The sequence below is a fragment of the Triturus cristatus genome, chromosome 12 (assembly GCF_964204655.1).
Source record: "Triturus cristatus chromosome 12, aTriCri1.1, whole genome shotgun sequence".
NCBI classification, from domain to species: Eukaryota; Metazoa; Chordata; class Amphibia; order Caudata; family Salamandridae; genus Triturus; species Triturus cristatus.
The window spans coordinates 777,865,275-777,886,703 of NC_140595.1; the positions used below are offsets into that span (position 1 = coordinate 777,865,275).

The 21,429-nt window shown below is 42.5% G+C and overlaps 1 protein-coding gene across 2 annotated transcripts in view; it reads right to left on the reverse strand.

Annotated features, from left to right (window-relative positions):
• Positions 1–21,429, reverse strand: part of WRAP53 (WD repeat containing antisense to TP53) — a 104,050-nt gene that overhangs the window by 42,106 nt on the left and 40,515 nt on the right. For both annotated transcript variants that reach the window (XM_085636708.1, XM_085636707.1), the window contains exon 6: positions 17,702–17,792. In XM_085636708.1, coding sequence (XP_085492834.1) covers positions 17,702–17,792 — 91 coding nt within the window. The remainder of the gene's footprint in view (positions 1–17,701; positions 17,793–21,429) is intronic.

Consider the following 21,429-nt stretch of genomic DNA (forward strand, 5'->3'; position numbering starts at 1 on the left):
GTGGCGTCTTTATGTATGTTGAAAAGAGGGGTGGCGAGCTCGCCTGTGCCGTTGCGCATACGGTACATGAAGAGGCTCATGCAGTCAGCCTGGATTATGAAGCACATACGCTTCAGGATGTTGAAGCAGCAACGCTCCATCTGTACATTGTCCTGGAAGTCCCGTATGAGGTCAAAGACAATCTCACTTTCCTCCACGCTGGTCAGTGAATGGAATGTGCCGAAGTCTACATCGGCCTTGCGGTTGCTCAGAAGTTTGGCAATGACCTCAGGCCGTAATTTACGGTCGTAGTATTGCCTTGTAAAGGCTAGGTTGGCATCAAGGAACTTCTCCACCGCCTCTTCAGTCAAAGCGCTCATCCTGAAAGCGGCTAAGGTGAGCAGCTGCAGGAGAATGCTTCCTTCTGCTGCACCTTCTGTGTCTTCGTCCCCTCAATCCTCTGGGACCAAACTCACATTTATAAAGGGAAAACAGCAAATCAAATGAAAAATCCCAAAGTTAGATTTGGAATCCTGGAAAGGAGTTGCACCATAGAGAGGTTGTGGATTCCATACCATCCCTCGTCCCCCAGCTGCCGGCCTGACACAGAGCGGGGCGCGAACTGCGACTCTGACCCGACAAGTATTAAGCTATCGACAGTGAAGGTGAAACAAGGATTATCCAGATCTTTTTAAATGATCACGTGGCTGCTCACTAATCCTTAAACCAATTCGGCTGGGGAGCTGGCGAGGGCAGGCAAGGGAGCTGGCGAGGGTACGGTAGGGTGTAGGGGTGCCAAAAGTCAAAATATGGCATTGTTCTGTGCAGGGATAAGCCGAGTGTGGGGATTGACTGAAACTCCCGAGAATGCGGCAGATAAGGACACTCTGAGGGGCATTAATCAGCAGTGCTTGCCACTACAGCCCTAACCTGCACCAACTTTGGTGAGACACTCTGCAAAATTTCAAGTAAGCATTTAAATTGAACTGCATGTACCAGGATGCCAAGGGGCGAACTGTGCTGGGAGGTAGCAGTGTGCTCCCATCCCCCTTCTGCTTGCCACTACATAGAAAGTCGCTGCCGACACTGAAGACGGCTTTGGTCTCATCCTTCGGACTGTAGATCTCGTTCTTTTCCTTCGCATGTCCGGTACTTCACAAGTAAGGTAGTCCGGTGCCGTGATCCCGTTTGAGCCTCCGAGTATTTGCAGAGAGCACACAGCTCTTCACGCACACTAACAGTCTGAAGTCTCCGTGAGAGATGGGTGCTGTAGTTCAGCAATGAAGTGCGTGGCAGGCAGTGTTTTTCGGGGCCTGACATTTGATATTTTCATTTCCAGTCACGGTTCATTCGTGTGGGGTTCTTTGTGGGCCCCAGAAAAAGTCCCTGTGGTATTGCAGGCGAACAGTCTGGATCGCACCTGGGCAGCGAGAGCCATGAACACCACCACCTTTCTCCGAGGTCAAAAAGAAATGCCTGGGAGAAACGCAGCGGCATTTTCAGATTCGGGGCGTGTTTTTCTTTCTCTCCTCTTGCCATTGGCTGGAATGTTTACATTCCAGAGGAGAGAAAGAAAGTAAAAAACACGCCCCCGAATCCGAAAAAGACGGGGCTTAAACGGACAGACGCCCCTCTCCTCCAATGGCTGGCCTCCGTTTAGGAAGCCAGCCAATGGAGAAGAGGGGCGGGTTCAAGCCCCGTACTAAAAAACATTAAATCTCGCGAGCAAGACTGCGCAAGCGCAGCCTTCGCTAGCCGAGACCTAAAAACCTAGGATTTGCATACAGCAATCCGGAAACTAATTTAGTTAATTCTCCCACCAATTATCTCCCATCAGTCCTAACAAAACAAAAACCTCATAAAACAAAAACCAGAATAACAACAGCAACCATTAGCAACCATTAGATCCTAAATGCAGTCGAACTCCAGGGTCCCCAAATGCCACCCCCAGCAGAGCGGTAGACACTCAAGTGGATGAATGGCCTTATAAACCAGACTTTCCCTTAAATGTGTGGCCAGTGTCGTGCATTCAAAGCCCTCTGCAGTGACTGCAAATAAAAAACTGTTGCTATGTTATGATAAGTCACTATTCAGGTGCGATCTTCATTCACCGTCACTTAAGGAGCAGGGAGTGTACTAGCAACACAATCCAAATCTTGAATAGCATCTTGTTCCATGCTCCATGTTCCAATTAGTAATGCAATATTCTCAGATTATGTTTTCTTGTGCACTGTGCAAAGTTTCTCCCATCCGTCTATCCAACTGCTGTTAAAATAAACATTTGCAATGCAATAGGTCTCGCATTTCCAAGACTTTGAGCTACTGGCATTTTAAATCACAAACCGTTTATCTATGTGTTGATTTTGAAAACATCTAAATAAAAGGCATTGTCATTTACAATGCCAATAGCTTAAAATTTCGCAAATGCAAGACCTATTGCATTGCAAATGCTTGTTGTACTACTGTAACCATTCCACATTGGTTCTGCTTGCAATAGTTATGAAAAGGATTATCCATACTCTTTTCACCGCTTCTTTTTAATCGGAAATTAATGGGATTGCTACCAGTAGTAGTAGTATACATTAGCTATCCCTTTCACAGAATGCCCTGTTTTGGTACTTACTGTTGAGCTCTTAAGCATTGATGAAGCTGTTTTCATTACTACATAACAAGTTGCCATTATGTTGTTTCCTCTGCATCTTACTCTACACCGTACTGATGCTTTTATGCCCCTCAATGGATCCCTATGCCCCTCAATGGATCCCTATACCCTCATAACTATATTGTATCTATTCCCAACAGGATGTTAATGCTTCTCTGCTTTTTAAAGCATCTGTCCATCTATTTACTTGCTGTGCTCTTTGCTGTTTCCCCTTTCTTCCACAGTGTCTGTCTTGCACAGTGGTCATCCAGACACATTTACAAGCCACTTCACAGAGTGGAATTTGTATGTGTTAACATCTGTGAAGGTAGAAATGTACATGAGCGTTCACTGTAAGCACTCATGGGGAGGATGGGATCAGTGGGAAGTAGCACAGGGAAGACAGAGGGAAATTCACAGAATAAGAGACGGGCACTACAAATATACTACACATAAAATGCGGGACGCCTGTGACTTCTCTGTTGAAGTCACTTCCCTATTCTTTCATGAAGAACTCGCACCAACGTGGGCTGCCTTGGAGCACTTAAGAATTTCAAGCAGGAAGAAAAAAAGGAGAAATATGACAATGCAGTATGTTTCCATTCATCCTGAAAGCTGGAAGGTTTGAATGAGTCCTTTAGACAAGAATCCATACGTAGACCTTAAAAGGAAGAAAAACGAGCAGGTGGAGATGTAGCTTTGGGTATTTGGTCAACCTAGATAGGTTAATGAACTACTAGAGCAGAATTTGAAAAGGAGGCTAACCGCATACAGAGGTGTCCGGACAGGAACAGACACACAATGCCATAGAAATTGGACAGCAGAATTGTGTGCGTAGTGCAGGCAGGGTAAGTTACACAATCTGAGTATGAGTCATGGACTTGCTACATGAAGAAGGTGGTGTCATTAATACCAGCCACATAAACGGGTGCACTGGGAGTCAGGGTACGGTACACCCAATAAGACAAGCTATTCAGGAAACAAAAGACATCTGAAAAAATAGGAGTGTGACTAACAGCTCCTCTACCTCCTGGTTCTCAAACATCACTGCAGAGTAGCACATGGAGTCATAAAAATACTAGGCAGATTAAGTACAACTGATATTCGGATAATGTATAGGACCATCAAGAAGAAATCGAGTGCCACAGCCATATTGTTTGCGAGGATGGCACTGGAAGCACCTGGACCCACTGCGCCCTGAAGAGTGGTAGAAGAAGCCTGTAGAACAGCGATACCTATTAGCTTTGTCAATTGATTTTTAGCCATGCTGTACAGCATCCCCAGTGCTGTGCAGCATGGATAAATAAGGGGGCGGAGGGAGAGCCTATGATTCAGGTGCACGCACGTCAGCGCATACAAATTGACACACATCTTTTTTTTCTTTCTGTTATTTGTTGAGCCAAGCTGGGTCGACAAATAAAAAATAGCAAAATCTTCTTCTATAATAATGACAGGTAGGGTTGGAGCAACACTGAGGGTGAGGTTGCGGAAGAGCAGCAACGGGGGACAGTGGGAGGGTGCAAGGAGAAAGCAACATTAAGGGCAGGGGTGGGGAGGAGAAGCAACAGATGAAAGAGTAAAACGCTGATTGAGGCAAGCAACATCGAGGGCTGAAACAACACAGAGGTTGAAAGTGGGGAGAAGCTAGGGTCAAGAGCAGGGTGAAGCAGGCAGGGCGAGAAAGCAACAGGGTTAGGACGCGAGAACGAGCGCAACATGGGGGAGTAGGGAGAAGCACACAGGGAATAGAGCATCGCAAAGTGCGTGAAGATAGAAGGCATATGAGGGAGACAGCTAATAAGACAAGCCCGGGAGTGGTGCGTGCGCTCTAAAAGGATTTTTTTTTTAAAGCATGGCAAAGGTGCGTGCGTGCGCGCACAGCCTGCTCTTTTTCAAAGCACATACTTGTGCTTATGGCGCGCCACTGCGCACACCCATAAGCTGTATGCCGCCAGAAGCACGAGTATGTGCTTCGAAAAAGAGCTGTACGACGGCTAAAGGTTTCCTATGCAAGCGTAGGCGAGACCTAAAAATGTGCCCTTTTTGCCGATTATCCTTCATTTTGAACATACGCATATATTTAATATTTTTCTCTTGCAGCCCCCGTTTCACCATGCCAAAAGAATCCCAATTTCCTTTGACGCTGCACCCAACACTCAGGAAAGAGTTGAATTACAAGACCTTCTTATTGAGCGACACCTTCTGCCTTGTAGGATCACACTGGTCTCTAAAATTGAAACACAAAAACTAGGATAGCCCCTAATGGTGGACTCTGTTTCAGCAAGTACTCCATTTTCCCTTTTGAAGTGAAGGTTCAAAAGACAAAGCAATCAGAAACCATGCTTTCCAAAATAATTCAAGTTATGGAGTCTCCGCTATTCCAGGAAAATCTAAAAATTCCCATACTAATGCGGACGGAATTCCTTTCACTGCTTTTACCCTTGCCTCGAGAATACAAGCCATTCCTTGGAGTTTACTGATAGTTTCCTCATTTCAGTCACATTTGTAGTGACAGATTCAACAACATGTTCCATGAATCTTGACCTGTCAAACACCTTATTGAGGCCCGTGCGAATGAGATTTATTTTAAACTACACAAGTAAATTATCTGCTCCAGTGCTGCGTCTGGATCTCTTGAGAGCCATCACTGGCTCAAAGGCATGGATTCTCACCAGCCCTTGTCCGCTCGAGAGCATTGCTGATAACTCAATGGATTTCTCTCAGATTAGCTGTGTATTGAACCCATCTGCTTGGTTTATCTTTCACCACATTCTATTTGTAAGTAATTCGGAGGGGGCGTCCTGAGTTGTAAGATACTACCAGACCCCCTCTGGACAGCTATCTTCATTGTCCACAATCTGCTCTCCCAGACAATCAACAAAAAAATCAGGAAGCATCTGGCTCTCATTCTTCAGCATAAAATATTTTCTCTTGCCACAATACTTAGGGAGGAAACAGAATCATATTACTTGGATATCCATATCAAGTTCTTATTGCATCCTAATCGGGATCACTAAAATAGGAACATTATGGTAAAAAGGAGTTGTGCTCTCCTTCACTATACTACAACAAGAATACAAACTAGCTAACTCGGAATATTTTCTATATTTACAGGTGAGGCATGCATTGACAACCAACTTGAAACAGGAAACATCCCTCCCAGATGCCTCCCCGCTAGAGGACAGATTGCCAGACGGGTATATTCCAACCAAGGCGGTCTCCCTGACATAAGAAACTGGTAAATAACACATTAGACCCCCTCCAGGCACTTCGTGACCGCTGGGGAAACGATGGGCTGGAACTCAACGATGAAGAGTGGCAGGAGGCAGTGGCGTCCCCAAGAGAAGTGGCAATTTCATCTAGGCTACATCTGGTTCAACTGAAGATCCTACATAGAATTTACATTACGGGGACTCAACTAGTCAGTATGGGTAGAGCGGATGAGGGCATGTGGAGGGGACAGTGCGAGTGGGAGGGCACATTCATCCATATCCTGTGGGAGTGTGAGCATATACAAAGGTATTGGAGGGAGCTGCACACCTGTATGGGGATATCCTCGGGCTTGCTGTTGGGATGGAGATCAAGAGGTGTCTTTTGAATGTCTGGGAGCCTACGGACTTATGGTAGGAAAGACCGCATTTGAGTAACGTTGGGGCTTATGTTCGGAAAGAGGAACCTGGCATGGATGTGGGGGGCCGTGGCTGCACCCACGATTGAGGGATGGAAGGCAGCCTTGGATTGGTGAATGTTGCGAGAGAAATTTGTGTATGTCTCTAGAGGGTGCCCCCAAAAATGGATAGATATTTGGAGCAAATGGAATAGCTACCGTGGAAACATATGTGAACCCCCTGTTTTTCTCTTTGTGGAAGATCCTGTAACATCTTAGAAATTGTATCTTCATTATGACAAAGCCAGACCGTTGAATGGTGGCTAGGGTGATTTAATTGTGTATTGTGAAACATCTCTTTAAAACTGTGAACAGAAATGTCGTGTTGTTGTTTAATAAAAATTTTAAAAAAATTAAAGTGCTTATTGCATTCTTGGTATGAGTAGGACAATCATAACTTTCCAGCATCCCAGGCCAATTTTCACCATAATATACAGCCTCATATTTTAAGCAAAATATGGAGACAGAATCATGGAAACATTCAAAGGTTTACCAGAAAAGTATAGGATAAACAGCAACGCCAAATTCAATCTAGTTACTAAGTGGTAAAATGAACGCTCTAATCTAGAAACCTTCTTTCACGTAAACAGTTTTTTTTTTTACCCTTATTTTTACATTTAATTTCTACTACCCTGCGTCACACTCAAGGGGCTGACTGAACAACGCAGCAGCCTGCAAAAACCAATATGTGGCGTAAAACGTATATCATCAATGAGCAGTGAAAGAAGAACTGACACCAGCTCTGCTTCTCTGATCACTAGTAGGGGGTTTTATGGAAGTAATGACGTTTAACAGGAATACAAACCTTTTTTTGCCAACATTTATAGAAATCAAAAATATTATATATAAAAAGCAAGATTTAGAGATTTATAACTGGACAGCCTGTAGTTCAATGCATGGTGCTGTATTTAGGGACACCACTAGGGAATCATCAGGTATGGCTAAAGCTGGGATTCTAATCTTGGCCAGACAAAAGGATGGGATCTACTGGGACCATCTATAAAATTAGCGTCTCAGACTAAAGAACACATAGGGGAACATAATCAAATCCCACTAATTTTGCAGGATTCTATCACCTATGAGCAAATAGTTTATCTCTCCAAGGAGGTGCAGCCATTTTTAAAAATTATGCACACACCAAGGAAGTGGTCTTTGTATGCCAAATTCAGGCTAGACTTTTACCATTAGGCAAACCGAGAAGGAAATGCAATAAAATAACCTGGCTTCAGGCATCTACCTCTCAAACAATGCTTACTTAGTCATTTAGGTCATATTGGTTTGCCTTTTGTTTAGTGACGGGAAACCCTGGATGCTTCCCCTTTTACAGGTTCATAAGGTGAGAGGAAAGGAAGAGATGTAGAGAAACTTTATTATTCTAGAGCTAGCCGGAGTGGCACTTCACTGGTAAAGTGTCCATCATCTGCACTACTTACTCACAGTAGATTTGTAATCATCTAGGGAGCTTCTGCTTCTAGGTTTTAAGATGAAATATGCACTCCTACTACACTTCTGTTAATTTAGTATTTGGTCCTGTCAGATTTCTCAAGGTTTTTAGGTCGAGCCTAGAGTCAGCGCATACGAGCTGCTCTGCAAGGTATGCTGTAAACACACCCACCATACGCCCATCGCTTTTCATTGGTTGCTTGGGCTGCCTTTACTAATTCCACAGTTTTCGTTGGTAAATAGTGTACATTTGTCCCGCCTTGTGGCTGTTTTGTTTGGCCATTTTGTTTCCGCCCTGTGGACTGCCCCTGCTACATGGATCCTTTTAATATGGGCCATATGTTTTGGTCTCAGCACAATTTGTACTTTCCACCCTCTGCTTGCCGCTCGCTGGCACACAGTGCTACTAGCAGTTCACTTTCCCTATGATCGCGGCACATTGCTCAACCTCCAAATGAAGCAATTAGTCATGAATTTTGTAATGCCTTACAGGGTCAGCATCCATAAGCATCTCCGATTTACTCTGAGTAAAACGTTTCAGCTCACACACAGCTCAAAGAAGAGCCATAATTGTACTTTTATATCCCTGTTCTGCTTTTATAGCTGTCCAGGACAGTTTACTAGTGGTTTACCAGTGAAATACAACTGATGGACATCTCTCACGATCACCGTGACTTTTATTAAGACCCTGATGACAAGTGTGGCTCCCGCATACAATGGTGAGGAAAATCGTTTGTTAACATAAAAAGTGAAGCTGGAGGGGAAGGCCATTGCAGACAATTCATTTCCTGTCCCTAACCTGCTTGTGATGACGTTAGTTGAATCAACAAGTTAAAGGTGCAAGGAAAGCAGTTGCAGAACTTTGGTCGTCGTAGCACGATTCCAAAAGGAAACGCATGCCTGACTTTTTAAACCCCATACTAAATAAAAACAGAGAGACGATGAGTAGGGCAATTATCACGTATTCCTGATGTTTTCCCTTAAATGCCCATGTTCATGGCAGAGGCTCTGCTGCAATTCTCACAGGGAAGGCATGACACTTTGGAGAAGCGGTTCCCCATGTAAGTTGCCAAGACTACCTGGCATGTAAAAAAAAATTAAAAACAAAATAATAATTAGTTTATTTAAGGATTCTTTTATTATGAACCATGTCATGCTGACCCCAGCGCATCGTAGAAAACAAGTTATGAGCAGATGTAATTAGAATGTACACATTTTACATAGTAAAATTGGAAAAATTTTAAGCATCGGTCCACCGCACGTAGCATTTTTCACACAACATTCTCTAAGTTGCGTTGTAGTTGGTTTTATATAGCGCTGCATAAACACAGCAGTGCTCGCAATAAAGCCCCACAAAAGCCATTACTTTTTTCAACTTTAGAAGCTTAAGGCTTTGTCTCTTTTATGATAGCCTTGAAAACTAAATTGTTTTCTTGCTATCACAAGTGTTATTATTCAACTCACAAATTCTTGGGCATTCAGTGTCCCTCGAGACTGTCCACGTGCGTATCTTCACACATGCTATGTTGATACCATACTCTCTGCATACAGCACACGTCTAAATCACTCAAACCATGATATGCCAGGGACACGTCATCAGAGCACAACCTATTAAATGCAGGGGAAACAATACCCCGGGCCCTCACTGCAACCAATCCACCTTTGCCTTATGTTGGAAAACATGGCCCCGCCACTCACTGCAGCCATACCATGACTGTTGGAAATGGTCATATAAGCTCAATGCAATCAGCGCATACCACTCTGGGAAAATATAGAATCATTAAGTCATGTCACATTTGGGGAAATGTTTCCCCCAGCATTCCCTGCAGTTAGTTTAACCATGCCTTATTTGGGGCTACATGACACCACGCTGCTAGTGTGACCATGCCTTCTTTGGGGCAGCATGGTCCCGGGCACTCATAACTGTGGCAGCCTTGCCCTCTGGGAAAATATGGTCCTCGGCACTTACTGCCATCAGCGCTACTAAGCCTGGTCTGGGGAATTATAGTTCAGAGCACTTAATACTAACCACTGCAGCCAGAGCGAAAACATAGACCCGGGCACTCATGCGGTTTCTGGGGACACATTGTCTCCAACACTCACTTCTGTCACAGCAGCCATGTTTTTCTAAAAAAAACACAGTCCTGCCCACCTAGACTTATAGCTTATCTGAGAAAACATGGTTCCGTTCACCTGGTGTGCAGACATGCTGTAAATTAGGAACCATGATCCCTAACTGCAGCCTTGTCATGTCTAGGGAGCATGGCACTAGGCACTCCATGCAGCCATGTCATATCAGGAGAACATGATCCTAGGCACTCAGTGCAGTCATGACACAGCCAAGGAATCATAATTCTGTGCACTCACTGCAGCCAGTGTAGCCATGCCATACCTCGAGACCCATAGTCCCAGACACCCCTGATCTATATCTATATAGATAGATATGGTATCTGTATATTGCAAACTTAGCCAAAAGGTAGTGGAGGGCTGAACAAGGTAGAAGGAAAAAGTACAGTCCGGAGGCACACGATCGCAGACATTCACTACTGTCATGCCCCATTCTGGGGTAATAAGGCCCCACACACTCACTACCGTCGGTGCAGCCATGTCTTGCCTGTGGAAACATGGTCCGAAGTCATGCAGATGGAGGCCCTGCATTACAGTGATGTCATAAGCGAGGTGATCGGCTTACAACAACCTAGAAATAAATAAACTTTGTACCAGCCAAACAAACCATATTTTACGTATTTTGATTCTTCAAAATCAGGGTACTTGAAGCGCAATTACGGAGAGCTGCTGTGAGCAGTTTACATTACAGTCACGAAGAGACGTTTTAAGGCATGGGCAATTGCCCAGGGCCTCCACCTTGTAAATTTCCCCTGGTAAAGTAATATTTCTCAATTTCTCCCTCTTGTTTTGATTTCTCCAATTTCTCCACCAGAACCTCTCCCCCTTCCTCTTCCTACAGCTGACTGTCTCTCTAGTCAGTGTCATTTTAATAGTTGTTGGGCCTCTACCAAGAGACATTTCAGGTGTTTTGTGTGAAAGGTTGTGTAGGCTTGAATTATTGGAACAAAGGTAATAAAAACAAAAATAGTTTTGAACGGGAGGCCTGAAAATATATCTTTCCCTAGGCCCCAAAAATCGTTTATATGACACTGAGTCAGTGCTGCATGCTTCTTATGCTTTGCACAAGTATGCCTATTTATGCTTTCAATCCAGCCATGATAAATGTCTTTGGATTTCACACTATACATGACAAGGATTATTCGATGTGTACTGTGGTGGCTGCCTGAACAAACCCTCCGCTGCCAACAACAAAGCCACCTTTGGAGCACGCGCCACATGTTTACTTTTAAACTCTGAGTGCACACTGCGGTGACGCACACTCACAACACTGGCCCTCCGATTGGCTGCTTTACAACCTTGAGTTGGTACCTTTCCACAGTTCAGAAGCACATGTTGGCAAAATGCAACGTTCTTGGAAAGTGTCAGATGCGGTTCTAGGTTTTCATTCTTTTGGGTTGCTAGTAGTTCTTTTACTACTAATAGTTCAGACTACAAATAAAAGATTGAAAGTGTGAGAGCAGAGCTCCCTCCACAGCAAAAGCCTCAAAAGCTGGTGATAACGGCAAATAATAACAGGGGCATGCATTTTAATTTCCACAGACTTCTTTGTACTCTCCACTGGTTTACAAATGTTATTAAAATGTATCAATAATTTAATGTATTTGTCTTCAACCCACTCCTAGGAGCTCAAATACCACGTTCACTTGTCTGTTGCCACATCTACTGCCAGACCCATGATCACTGCCACACAGTCCATAGCTAGGCTATTTTGCAGTAATGTGCAATAATGTGCTGCATGGCTAAATACTTTTAAGGTCCCAAAGGTGAGACAGATTGCATTGCAAATGTTTGTTGTATCTGTTGTAAATAACACATTTTTAATTTGTATTATACTGACATTGTACTGTAATGTATTTTACTGCGTGCATTGTATTTATTTTGTATTGTTACTAATATTAGTTTAATGAATTTTGTATTAATCTGATATAAACTCAAACCATATTTAGACCCAATTATGGAATTAGAACCACCTCGCTACACATTCAGGAGAAGCTACTAAATCTGTCAGACAGGACACAAGCAGTTATTTTACTCAATTTACTGTAGACCAAGAGAACATGTTGCAGGATCTAGATCACAGGATGGCAAGAAGTAGAAATTTACTGGCTCTGACATTTTCCTCCTGGGGGGTACATTTCTGTCGATTAAGCTTTTTCAGATAAAAATTGCTAGAATAATGTGAAGGCTAAAAAACATTTATAAAGTGCTCAATCACAGTAAAGTTACATGGCACTAGCGGTAAGTACCCGACTCGGTCTTTACTAGGGTAAAATTAGGTGGTTTGCATAAACATATGAGCTTTGAAATTATGTCAGAAGTTAAGAGGACAAGGATGGTCAAATCCATAGTGTGATGGCAGGAACACAGAAACAAAGCACTTCCCCCTCAAAAGACCCTTGCCTTTCTGCATCGCCGTAAAGAAGCAGAGGATCTGAAGGTGAATCTAGGGATGTGAGGTTGGAAACGGTTTTTAATAAAAGGTAAGTGAGTGTAGGCAGAACGATGGGCAAAGCATAGGACTTTAAAGGTAATGCACATGTTTATGACAAACCAATCTAAAGAGAAAGGAAGAGGTTACCCATGGGAAAAATCCAGGATCACTCATGATTTAAGATCAGGTAAGCCACCTGACTGTCTATTTGGAGAGGATTGGAGGGGTTTTAAGTTGATAGTCAGGTATGTCTCAGGAAAGGACTTGCACAATCGAAGTGGCGGTCTACTAGAGAAAAACTGTTATTTTGTTTACTATCAATACTAAGAAAAGACAGAATTGAACTTAGTTAATGCACATGGAAAGAGCAGCGAAGAACTACTGCGGATACCAGAGAAAAAATATTGAAGGCTATATCAAATAGGTCTCTAAGGTTCCATAACGATTTGACTGGTGAAAAAATAAGGGTCCATTACACACAGCTAAAAGTTGTCAATGAAAGGAGCTTACAAACTGTATAGTGCAGCACACTTAGTAGTATTACAATAATAATACTAAAGTACTAAAAAATGCTATTCACAAACCTATAAGTGTAATTTTCCACCCCTCTTATTTTTTCTATAGGGAGATCGCACACATATAAGTTTACTACTGAGGAGTAAATATGGGAGGGACTGAGGGAGTGGTTGAAAAATGGGGCATACTTACTACAAAACAGGTGGGAATTAGTGAGAGTTAAGGAGGGGTTAGTAAGGGGTTTACGGTGAGAAAGTCACCTATCCACAAAAAAGTAAAAGTGCAGTTTGTGAACTGCAACAGGCTTAAAGTTACTTCAGCCAAAAAGGACCCAAAACAGTAATTAAATTGCTCTAGCTTGAGAGCCCAGAGTCCAGCACCAAACATGGCCAACCAGGACTATTTTTCATTAAATGTCTTTCAAAATTAAGTTAATCGTACTAAAGCATTTTCATTTTGTACATTTAAAATAAATATTTTAAATGTTAAGTTTGTTTAACATAAAAATATTTTAAAAAGTGTTCAAGTTTAATAAAGTATTTTACTTTTCCCTTTATGGTACCATAGGGAGATCTCTACCAAAGGAGATATCCTATCCAGTGGTGAAGTACAGCGAAATAGTAACTTAATATTTAATTCATGTAATCTTTTAACGATATTAAGTAAAAAAGTTTTAATTATTTATTGCCACAAATGCCACCCTAAGTACTTATTGAGTCTTAAAAATTACAAAACGGCATGTACAGAATTAATTAAAATTAAAAAATAAATTACATTTCTTTTTAAATTTAAAAAGTTATTACATTTTTAACCATTAAATAATATGTTTGAAATATATATTTTTTAGCATTCAATTTAATATATATATATATTTTTAAAAAGTTGAAATTAATTATTTTCATTTAATATTATTTCCTATGGGGTTCTACTTAACTCCCTGCCTCTATTATTTTCTTTGGAAGAGTGCTGCAGTATCAGTTGTTGGCCATGTGGGGTGCTGGACTTACTACAGCTCCTTTTTGACTGTGGTAACTTTACACCCATAAATGTGTCTCCATATGGTGTTTCTGGATGTCACAATAGAGGATGGGTCTTCTGAAGAAAAAGTAGCAAAGGATGGTGGGCAGGGAGATTGCAACAAGGGCAAAGGAGGGTAAATGGGCAAGGAAAAGAAACAGAGGGAGGGTGTTCAGACGGTTACTAAGCCGCAACGGAGATAGGGTGAGAATGCACTAAGCAGCAACTGAGACAGATGAGAAGGCACTAAGCAGCACCCTTCACTAAGTGGTAACAGAGGGACGGTGGGCGGACGACTAAGCAGAAAAGGTGGGAGGATGGTTGTGCACTAAACAGCAACCGAGGGAGGGTTTGCGTGCACTAAGCAGCAACATCAATGAAGGAATAGAAGGGTGGGCCTACACTAAGCCTCAGTGGTAACGGTTTAAAAGCAACAGTGGCAATGGAAGAAAAGTGGGCAGATAAAAAGCTATGGCAGCAACAAAGGGAACTGAAGAAGGGGGAGGGGCAAAAAGCAACTGCGGCAAAGGAGAGAGGATGGCTGGGAGATGGAAGCTTAGGGTGGGGTTGGAGGAATTAGGCTATTGGTTGAGGAGTGTGTGAGCCCTTCTCAAGCAATAGCCACAACACTTGTCAGGGTGAACCACAAAACGTAACTAAATTAACCTGGGCTTAACCCTCTAGTAGCTTGGCTCAAAAGCAGTGACATTTAACTTCGAGGCAATGCATAAAGTATTTGTGCAGCACTTAAGCAGTAATAAAGTGAAAACACCACAAGAAAATTTCAACACTAATTTAGAAAATCAGAGCACATTTTAATTAATTATCTGAGATTAAAAAGACAAACATCCTATCAGTAGAACTGGAGATATGGAATTTAAAACGTTTAGATAAGAGCAGTACCAACTCAGGTCTAGTCGCAATGGACCGGGACAAAGTCACAAGTTCAGCCTAACCGCGAAGGAGAGCAGGTTCAGCATCAGACAGAGATTGGACCGCCATGGATTGTACTGCGTATCCTTTGTGCCCGGTGTTGCTTTGCAAGGCTTCACGTCGTCTGGTGTCTCAGCCGGTGAAGCGTGAGGCTTTGTGTCGCTTCCGATGAGGCTGGCAGCTGTGCAGGGCTTCGCGTCACTGTGTCTGTTCCAATGAGGCTGGCATTTGTGCAGCAAGGCTTTGCATTGCTCTGAGGGCTTCACGTCATTCTGAGCAGGTTCCGAGGGGGATGACAGCTGTGTGGTGAGCCTTTGCATGGATTCAGTTGCACGGATTTGATGGGACTTTCAGTTACGCCAGGAGGAGCTCTCTCGAATGCCAGCCAAGGGCTCAGGACATGGGGAGGCACCACTTGACCTCTTCTGGAAAGATGTACCGATGCCCATCAGGGCTCAGACAGGTCCAGTTGCATGTAGAGTGCAGCAGATCAGTTGAGCAGTTGCAGGGGGCCTCTGGAGCTTGTTTTGACCCTGCAGCTAAGAACAGGGGCTGACCCTGGGATGAAGCGAGCAGATCCAGACTTCCTTCTCAGCAAACCGAGCAGGCCTCAGCAGCAGGGCAACAGGGCATCCTTCTTCTGTAGTATCCACAGGTCCAGAGGTGTACTAAAGAGTGGGTCTGAGGGTCATATTTTTATACCCGGGGCCCCCTTTGAAATGGGAGAGGCTTCTACAGTTTTCCCCCACAGAGGTGTCTGGAATGTCCTTCATACTTGCCCTGGCCCCAGGTTGTCTGGGATCACAACTGACTAGTGTGAAACCCTTAGTGAGTGTGCACAGGCAGCCAGATTGTACTTTTAGTGTGATAGGTGACAGCTCTGCCCCCCCATCCTGCTAGAGATGGCCCATCCTGCCAACAACTAGTCCCACTTTGTGAATCAACTTTACCATTAAAGAGGGCATTAAATTACAATTCTTTAGAGACCAAACTCGATATTCCTACCTATCCCAATCAAACCTTATCACTTATTAAATGTGTTAAGGTAAAATAATGATATTCTATGGGAGAGGTAGGCCTTGAAATAGTGAAAAACTAATTTGAGAGTTTTTCACTTTCAGGACATATAAAACATGTCCAGCTTTTGAAATACACTGCACTCTGCCCTGTGGGCTATTAAGCGCCTACCCTAGGAGTAATTTATATGTATTAAAAGGAAGGTTTAGTCCTGGCATATGGCTTATTTAAGTCGAACTGGCAGCTTAAAACCACATATAGGCCTATAGACGTGGGACATGTTTTACGGGGCTACGTAAGTCGGAGGCACAATCGGTGCTGCAGATCCACTAGTAGCATTTCATTCACCAGCCCCAGGCATATGGTATACCACTGTTCTAGGGACTTCTAAAGAAACTAAATGTGCCAATAAAGTGTCAGCCAATTTCACCACGTTTTAGGGAGTGAGCACAGGTACTTTGTGCACTTTACCACTGCTGACCAGTGCTAGAGTCCCAAGGCCAACAAAAACGAATTCAGCAAAACAGGAGGTGTGAAAGCAAAAGGTTTGGTGGTGACATGCAGAGAGTGCAAAGTCTAACAGGAGGACAACACATCTGCAAGAGAGCTGAACGTGGAACATGGGATAGAAAGACATCGTGGGGAGCAGGCAGAGGACGAAGCTACACAGAAGGGCAGGGCAGAAGGGTTTGGGCGAAAAACAACATTAAGCACTGGAAGTGTGGCCAGCAGAACTTGAGAAAGGAAACAACTTGGAGAGTTAGGGGCTTGGAAGAGAAAGACCCAAGGAAGAGAGAGAAAACACATTCACTCTCATGTAGTGAATCAAGAAAAAACTGTTCATGACAAGCAGACACAGGTGGAAGCAAAGAAGGAGCCAATAAGAGATGATAAACAGGCTATGCTCAGATGGGAGGGGCAAACAAGCTGGACAAGCTAAAAGAAATAAAGCCAAAGAATAGAAAGCAAGCAAATGTGAGTGACAAAGCAAATGGTAAGCAATAAGCGAATGTATCTCTAGGTAAGCTTTTGGCATGTCTCCAATATGTCTTTGCAGCCAGACAGCAGCACTGTCTGGTAGTATTTGATCTAAAATGCTTACTAGGCCAGCTATTTGAATGTAGGTATGTATACAATATTTCTATAGCACGAACTGAGCTAAAATGCAACGGAGCACTGTACATGGTCAAAGACAAGCTTTAAGTCAATGAGTAATATAGGAGAGGAAGCAGGGCTGTGGACGGTAATGCAGCTGTTCTACTGTAATGTTCCATAGTTGGCAGGTTTCATCATGTACGTAGCCAACCTCTCGAGAAGGGCATAACCTGGACAGTGCAACCTATAAGCCCCCTAAAGTAACCAGACTATCCAGCAAATGCTAGATGTAAAATATTTTTGCTATGAAGGCTAACATCTAACTTCGCCTACACATTCCATCCCACCTTTAAATTTGGTAGATAACAGGCCATTGGTGAGCACCCCATCCACCTCATCCTCTGTTTTTGCGTACAAGTACAGTGGGGTATGATAAGAAACAATTTGCTATATATGGAGGCAACGTGTGCCACTTAAACAGTGCCAATGTTATTAAGTTCACGAAACAATTTACATTGAAACTGGACATCAAGAGCGTCTACAGTGTACCAGATTTCTTTGTTCCGATTGCGTTACCGTTTTAGACTCCCACTTAATTTTATCAACTATAACTTGTATTTTGTCTTTATGAAAATGTAATTACTATTGGTCTGGATGATTGCACTTGGATATTAAATAGCCTTGAAGTCAATTTTGTGCATTATAAATAATCATATCAAAATCATTCTGCCCACGTCAGCAATTCTTCTAAGTGGCACTGCAGTAAATGTGCACTGTAATGTACAAAAATTAGAGAATATGATTGTTTTAAAAATGAATTGATTTTGCTTACCAGATGATTATATGGCCGGAATGACGATTGAAGATTCCCAGTAAAAGCATCCCAAAGGTGGATAGGATTGTCTCTACTGCTGCTGACAAAGCTGGAAAAAAAAAAAGGATGGCACACTTACATTTTGCAGGGGTGGGTGGCATATCAAATCTTCCATGGTCCACAGCACTGTGTGGGCCTCCGAGGAGTAGGCTGTGTCTTTTAAGGCCCAATTACACTTGGGAAGGCAATGTGAAGGTAACAACTTATCTTATAAACATCATGGTTTTATTGTGGCAATTATAAACCACTCATTGTTCTGCTTCATCGTTTATGATGTCACCAAAACCCTCAAATACCGGTTATATTTTCCCTAATGTATGAAAATGATGTCAAAATGACAGCCTCTGAAGATTTTCAGCATTGTCCATTGATTCATTATTAAGTTTGAGAAAAGGTTGAGCCTGCACACCGGTGTAATAAAGTTTTATCAGGTTCTCTAATTAAATTTAATGTGGTTAACAAACTGTTGGGTGTGCTGTCATGTGTAGGGGTGTTGCCCTGACCCCTTGAGGAAAATGTCTAAAGTAGAGGAGTGGAGTGACCCAAACCTGCATGACGCACTACACAAGACTATAAAAGTCTATATCATTATTTTAATATTCTTCTGAATATTTAAACATCGAAAATACGTGAATATTTTTACATGTGCCAACTTATTAGAACAATATAATAGTCAGAACATCGTGAATACAAACAACTGTTGTGCAAAAATCATAAGAATATGGAGAATCATAGACATGTTCAATCCATGTAAATTTCTGACTCTAGAAGCAACATAAATATTATTCTTTTTACAATGAAAGTTCCCAATGCATTTCGGGTTAACGAAACCCTTCTTCAGGGGATACGCATTGTAGAGAAGAAGTCAATTTTCAACAAGGTCCACCATTCTGCAAGCTACAACAAAACAGAAAGTCTGATTGACTAAGTGAAAGAAGTTACAACATACTGTAAAATAGGATTTGCACTCCTGAAAAGATTCGTGAAAGCAGACTGTTAAAATGTACGTGGTTTTTAAGGAAGGAGATAGTAACCGAAAGAGCTCTAGTTGTAGAAAAGTTGCCCAAACGTGCCAAAAGTATGCGCGTATTAGAACGCGATAAATGCCAAAAGTGGGTGTGATACAGAAACAAAGGAAAGTGCTGCTAAGGACTGGTGTATCTAGTGATCCTGTGCATAGTATCGCTGAGTAGTGTACTTACAGCGAGGTCTATGGTGAAAAACGATCACTGAAGGATACGTCGCTTACACAAGAAGTGTCTATCTGTGAAGCAGAAATGTTAACTATAAGATGTTATCTCTCTAAGGTCATATGATCTGTGTTATCCTTTAACAAACACCCGAGTGTCTTGAATCTTACCTAAATGGTGGTAACGTTCCACACGTTCGCAAAAAAGCAGTCGGGAATCAAATGTAAGTACAATGAGACTCCGGGAGAGATTAAATGAGCTAAAAAACAGAATTATCGTGTTACACGAACGCCGCTTACCAGCTGATCTAAACCGGCTCCGACCGAGTGCAGAGTTCGTCGTCTCCAGAGAACGTGCATGATGACGCGTGTGTTCCCGAGACTTTTTTAAAGGGGCCTCCTTTCAATTAGACGACTCGAGTTGAAAAACTTTATGTGCATGAACAGAATTGCGAAAAATAAATGAAAGGGAGATGAGAAAGGGATTAAAAACAAACTTTTAAGAGAGTGCAAGTCCTTTACAAATGAACAGTACCTTTTCTATATTAAGTATGTATTAGAAAAACCTCTTGATCTATGATATCAGTGATAGAGGAGCTGTTTACAAAAAACATAGCAATTCTACATGGTCATTGAGGCCCCCCGGGGTTAGGGTGCCAAGTTGTTTTATCCAAGCAGTTTCTTTTCGTGCTAGGGTTGTGTTAAAATCAATGCCTGGCATGGATTGTATCTTTTCTAACACTGTGAAACGTAATTGTGGTATTGTGTGCGAGGTGTTTACCCAGTGTGTTGCAAAGCTTGACTTGAAATTTTTATTGCGTATAGTGCTTTTGTGTTCCACTATTCTTGTTTTTATTTTCCTGGAGGTTCTTCCTACGTACACTAATCCACAAGGGCATCGAATTGCGTAAATGACGCCTTCAGTGTTACAATCCGAGGAATGTCTTAAAGTGATTTTTTGTCCTGATTGTGGGTGTGAGAATAAGTTGCCCACGATGACATTACCACATTGGCCACAGTTGTGGCATTTCTGCATACCTTTATGGGTTTGTTTTTTGGTTGAATCTTTTGGTTTTAATAATTCTCAAATGTTCTTGGATCGAGTGTGGGCGAACAAGGGAGGGCCTTTATACAAGTCCTTGAAATCCGTTTCCTGTGAGATGATTTCCCAACGTTTGTGGATGATTTTCTTTATTTGAGAGGTTTGTGCTGAGTATTTTAAGACAAACACTTTGCGTTGTTTGGTCTGTTTCTGTGAGGGTTGGAGAAGTTCCTCTCGTTTTTTGAGTGTCACTGTCTTTAGGGCTTGTGAAAGCACTTCTTCCGTGTATCCACGTTCCATGTATCTCATTTTTTGCTCCTCTATTAGTTTGGTGCATTGTGTTTCCTCTGAAGTTATCCTCTTGATCCTTATAAATTGAGACACCGGAAGATGTTTTTTCAAGGAATATGGATGTGCGCTAAAGAAATGTAGCGCATTGTTGACATCTGTCGGTTTCTTGTATACTCTTGTTTGAAGCCCTGTTGATGTTTTGAAAATTTCAATGTCTAAGAAATGTATTTCACTTGTTTGGATTTCTGAGGTGAACTGAATGCGTGGATTATGTTGGTTCAATTCTTGAATGCAATCTTTTAACACTTGGATTGGTCCCTTCCAAATGACCAATACGTCGTCTATATACCGTAACAGTAGAATTGCGTGCTTCCGCCATGTGGGATTCTGAAGAATGTGTTGGTGTTCAAAATGTGCCATGAAGGTATTGGCATACGACGGTGCCCCGGGAAATCCCATTGAAGTTCCTGTTTTTTGCAAGTAGTGATGTTTTTTCCAGCTGAAATAGCTGTGATAGAGTGAAAAGTGTAAAAGTTCCAATAGGAACACACTCATGTCCTGTTCTATCGTAGATTCCAAAAGTCGCCATTCCACCGCTTCGAGACCTTCGTTGTGAGCTATGGATGTGTATAAGGCTACCACATCTATTGTGCATAGGATAATGTCCTCTTCATTTTGGTATTTTACGGTCTCCAGTTTCTGTAGAAAGTCAGTTGCGTCCTTAACGTAGGTTTCCCATGATTGAACTAGTGGTTGTAGGTGAAAATCCAGGAACTGTCCGATAGGTTCGTGTAAAGATCCACACCCTGCCACAATAGGGCGAAAAGGTGGTTTAGACGCATTCTTATGTATCTTAGGTAACATGTATATGTGAGGTATTTTAGGTGTTTCAACCAGTAAGAACTTTCTGGTATTCTCTGTGATCAAGCTGTTCTCCATAGCTTTTGTTAGAAGTGTACCTAAGAGATCTTTGAATTGTTTGGTGGGGTCACTGTCCAGTTGTATGTATGTGTCTCAATCGTGTACATGTGTGTTCACACTTTCTTCATAAAAGTCTGTGTCCAAAACAACTATAGCTCCCCCTTTGTCTGCTGGTTGGATGGTTATTTCCGTGTTTTGTTTTAATGCGTTCAGGGTTCTGAGTTCCTTTTTAGATAGATTACT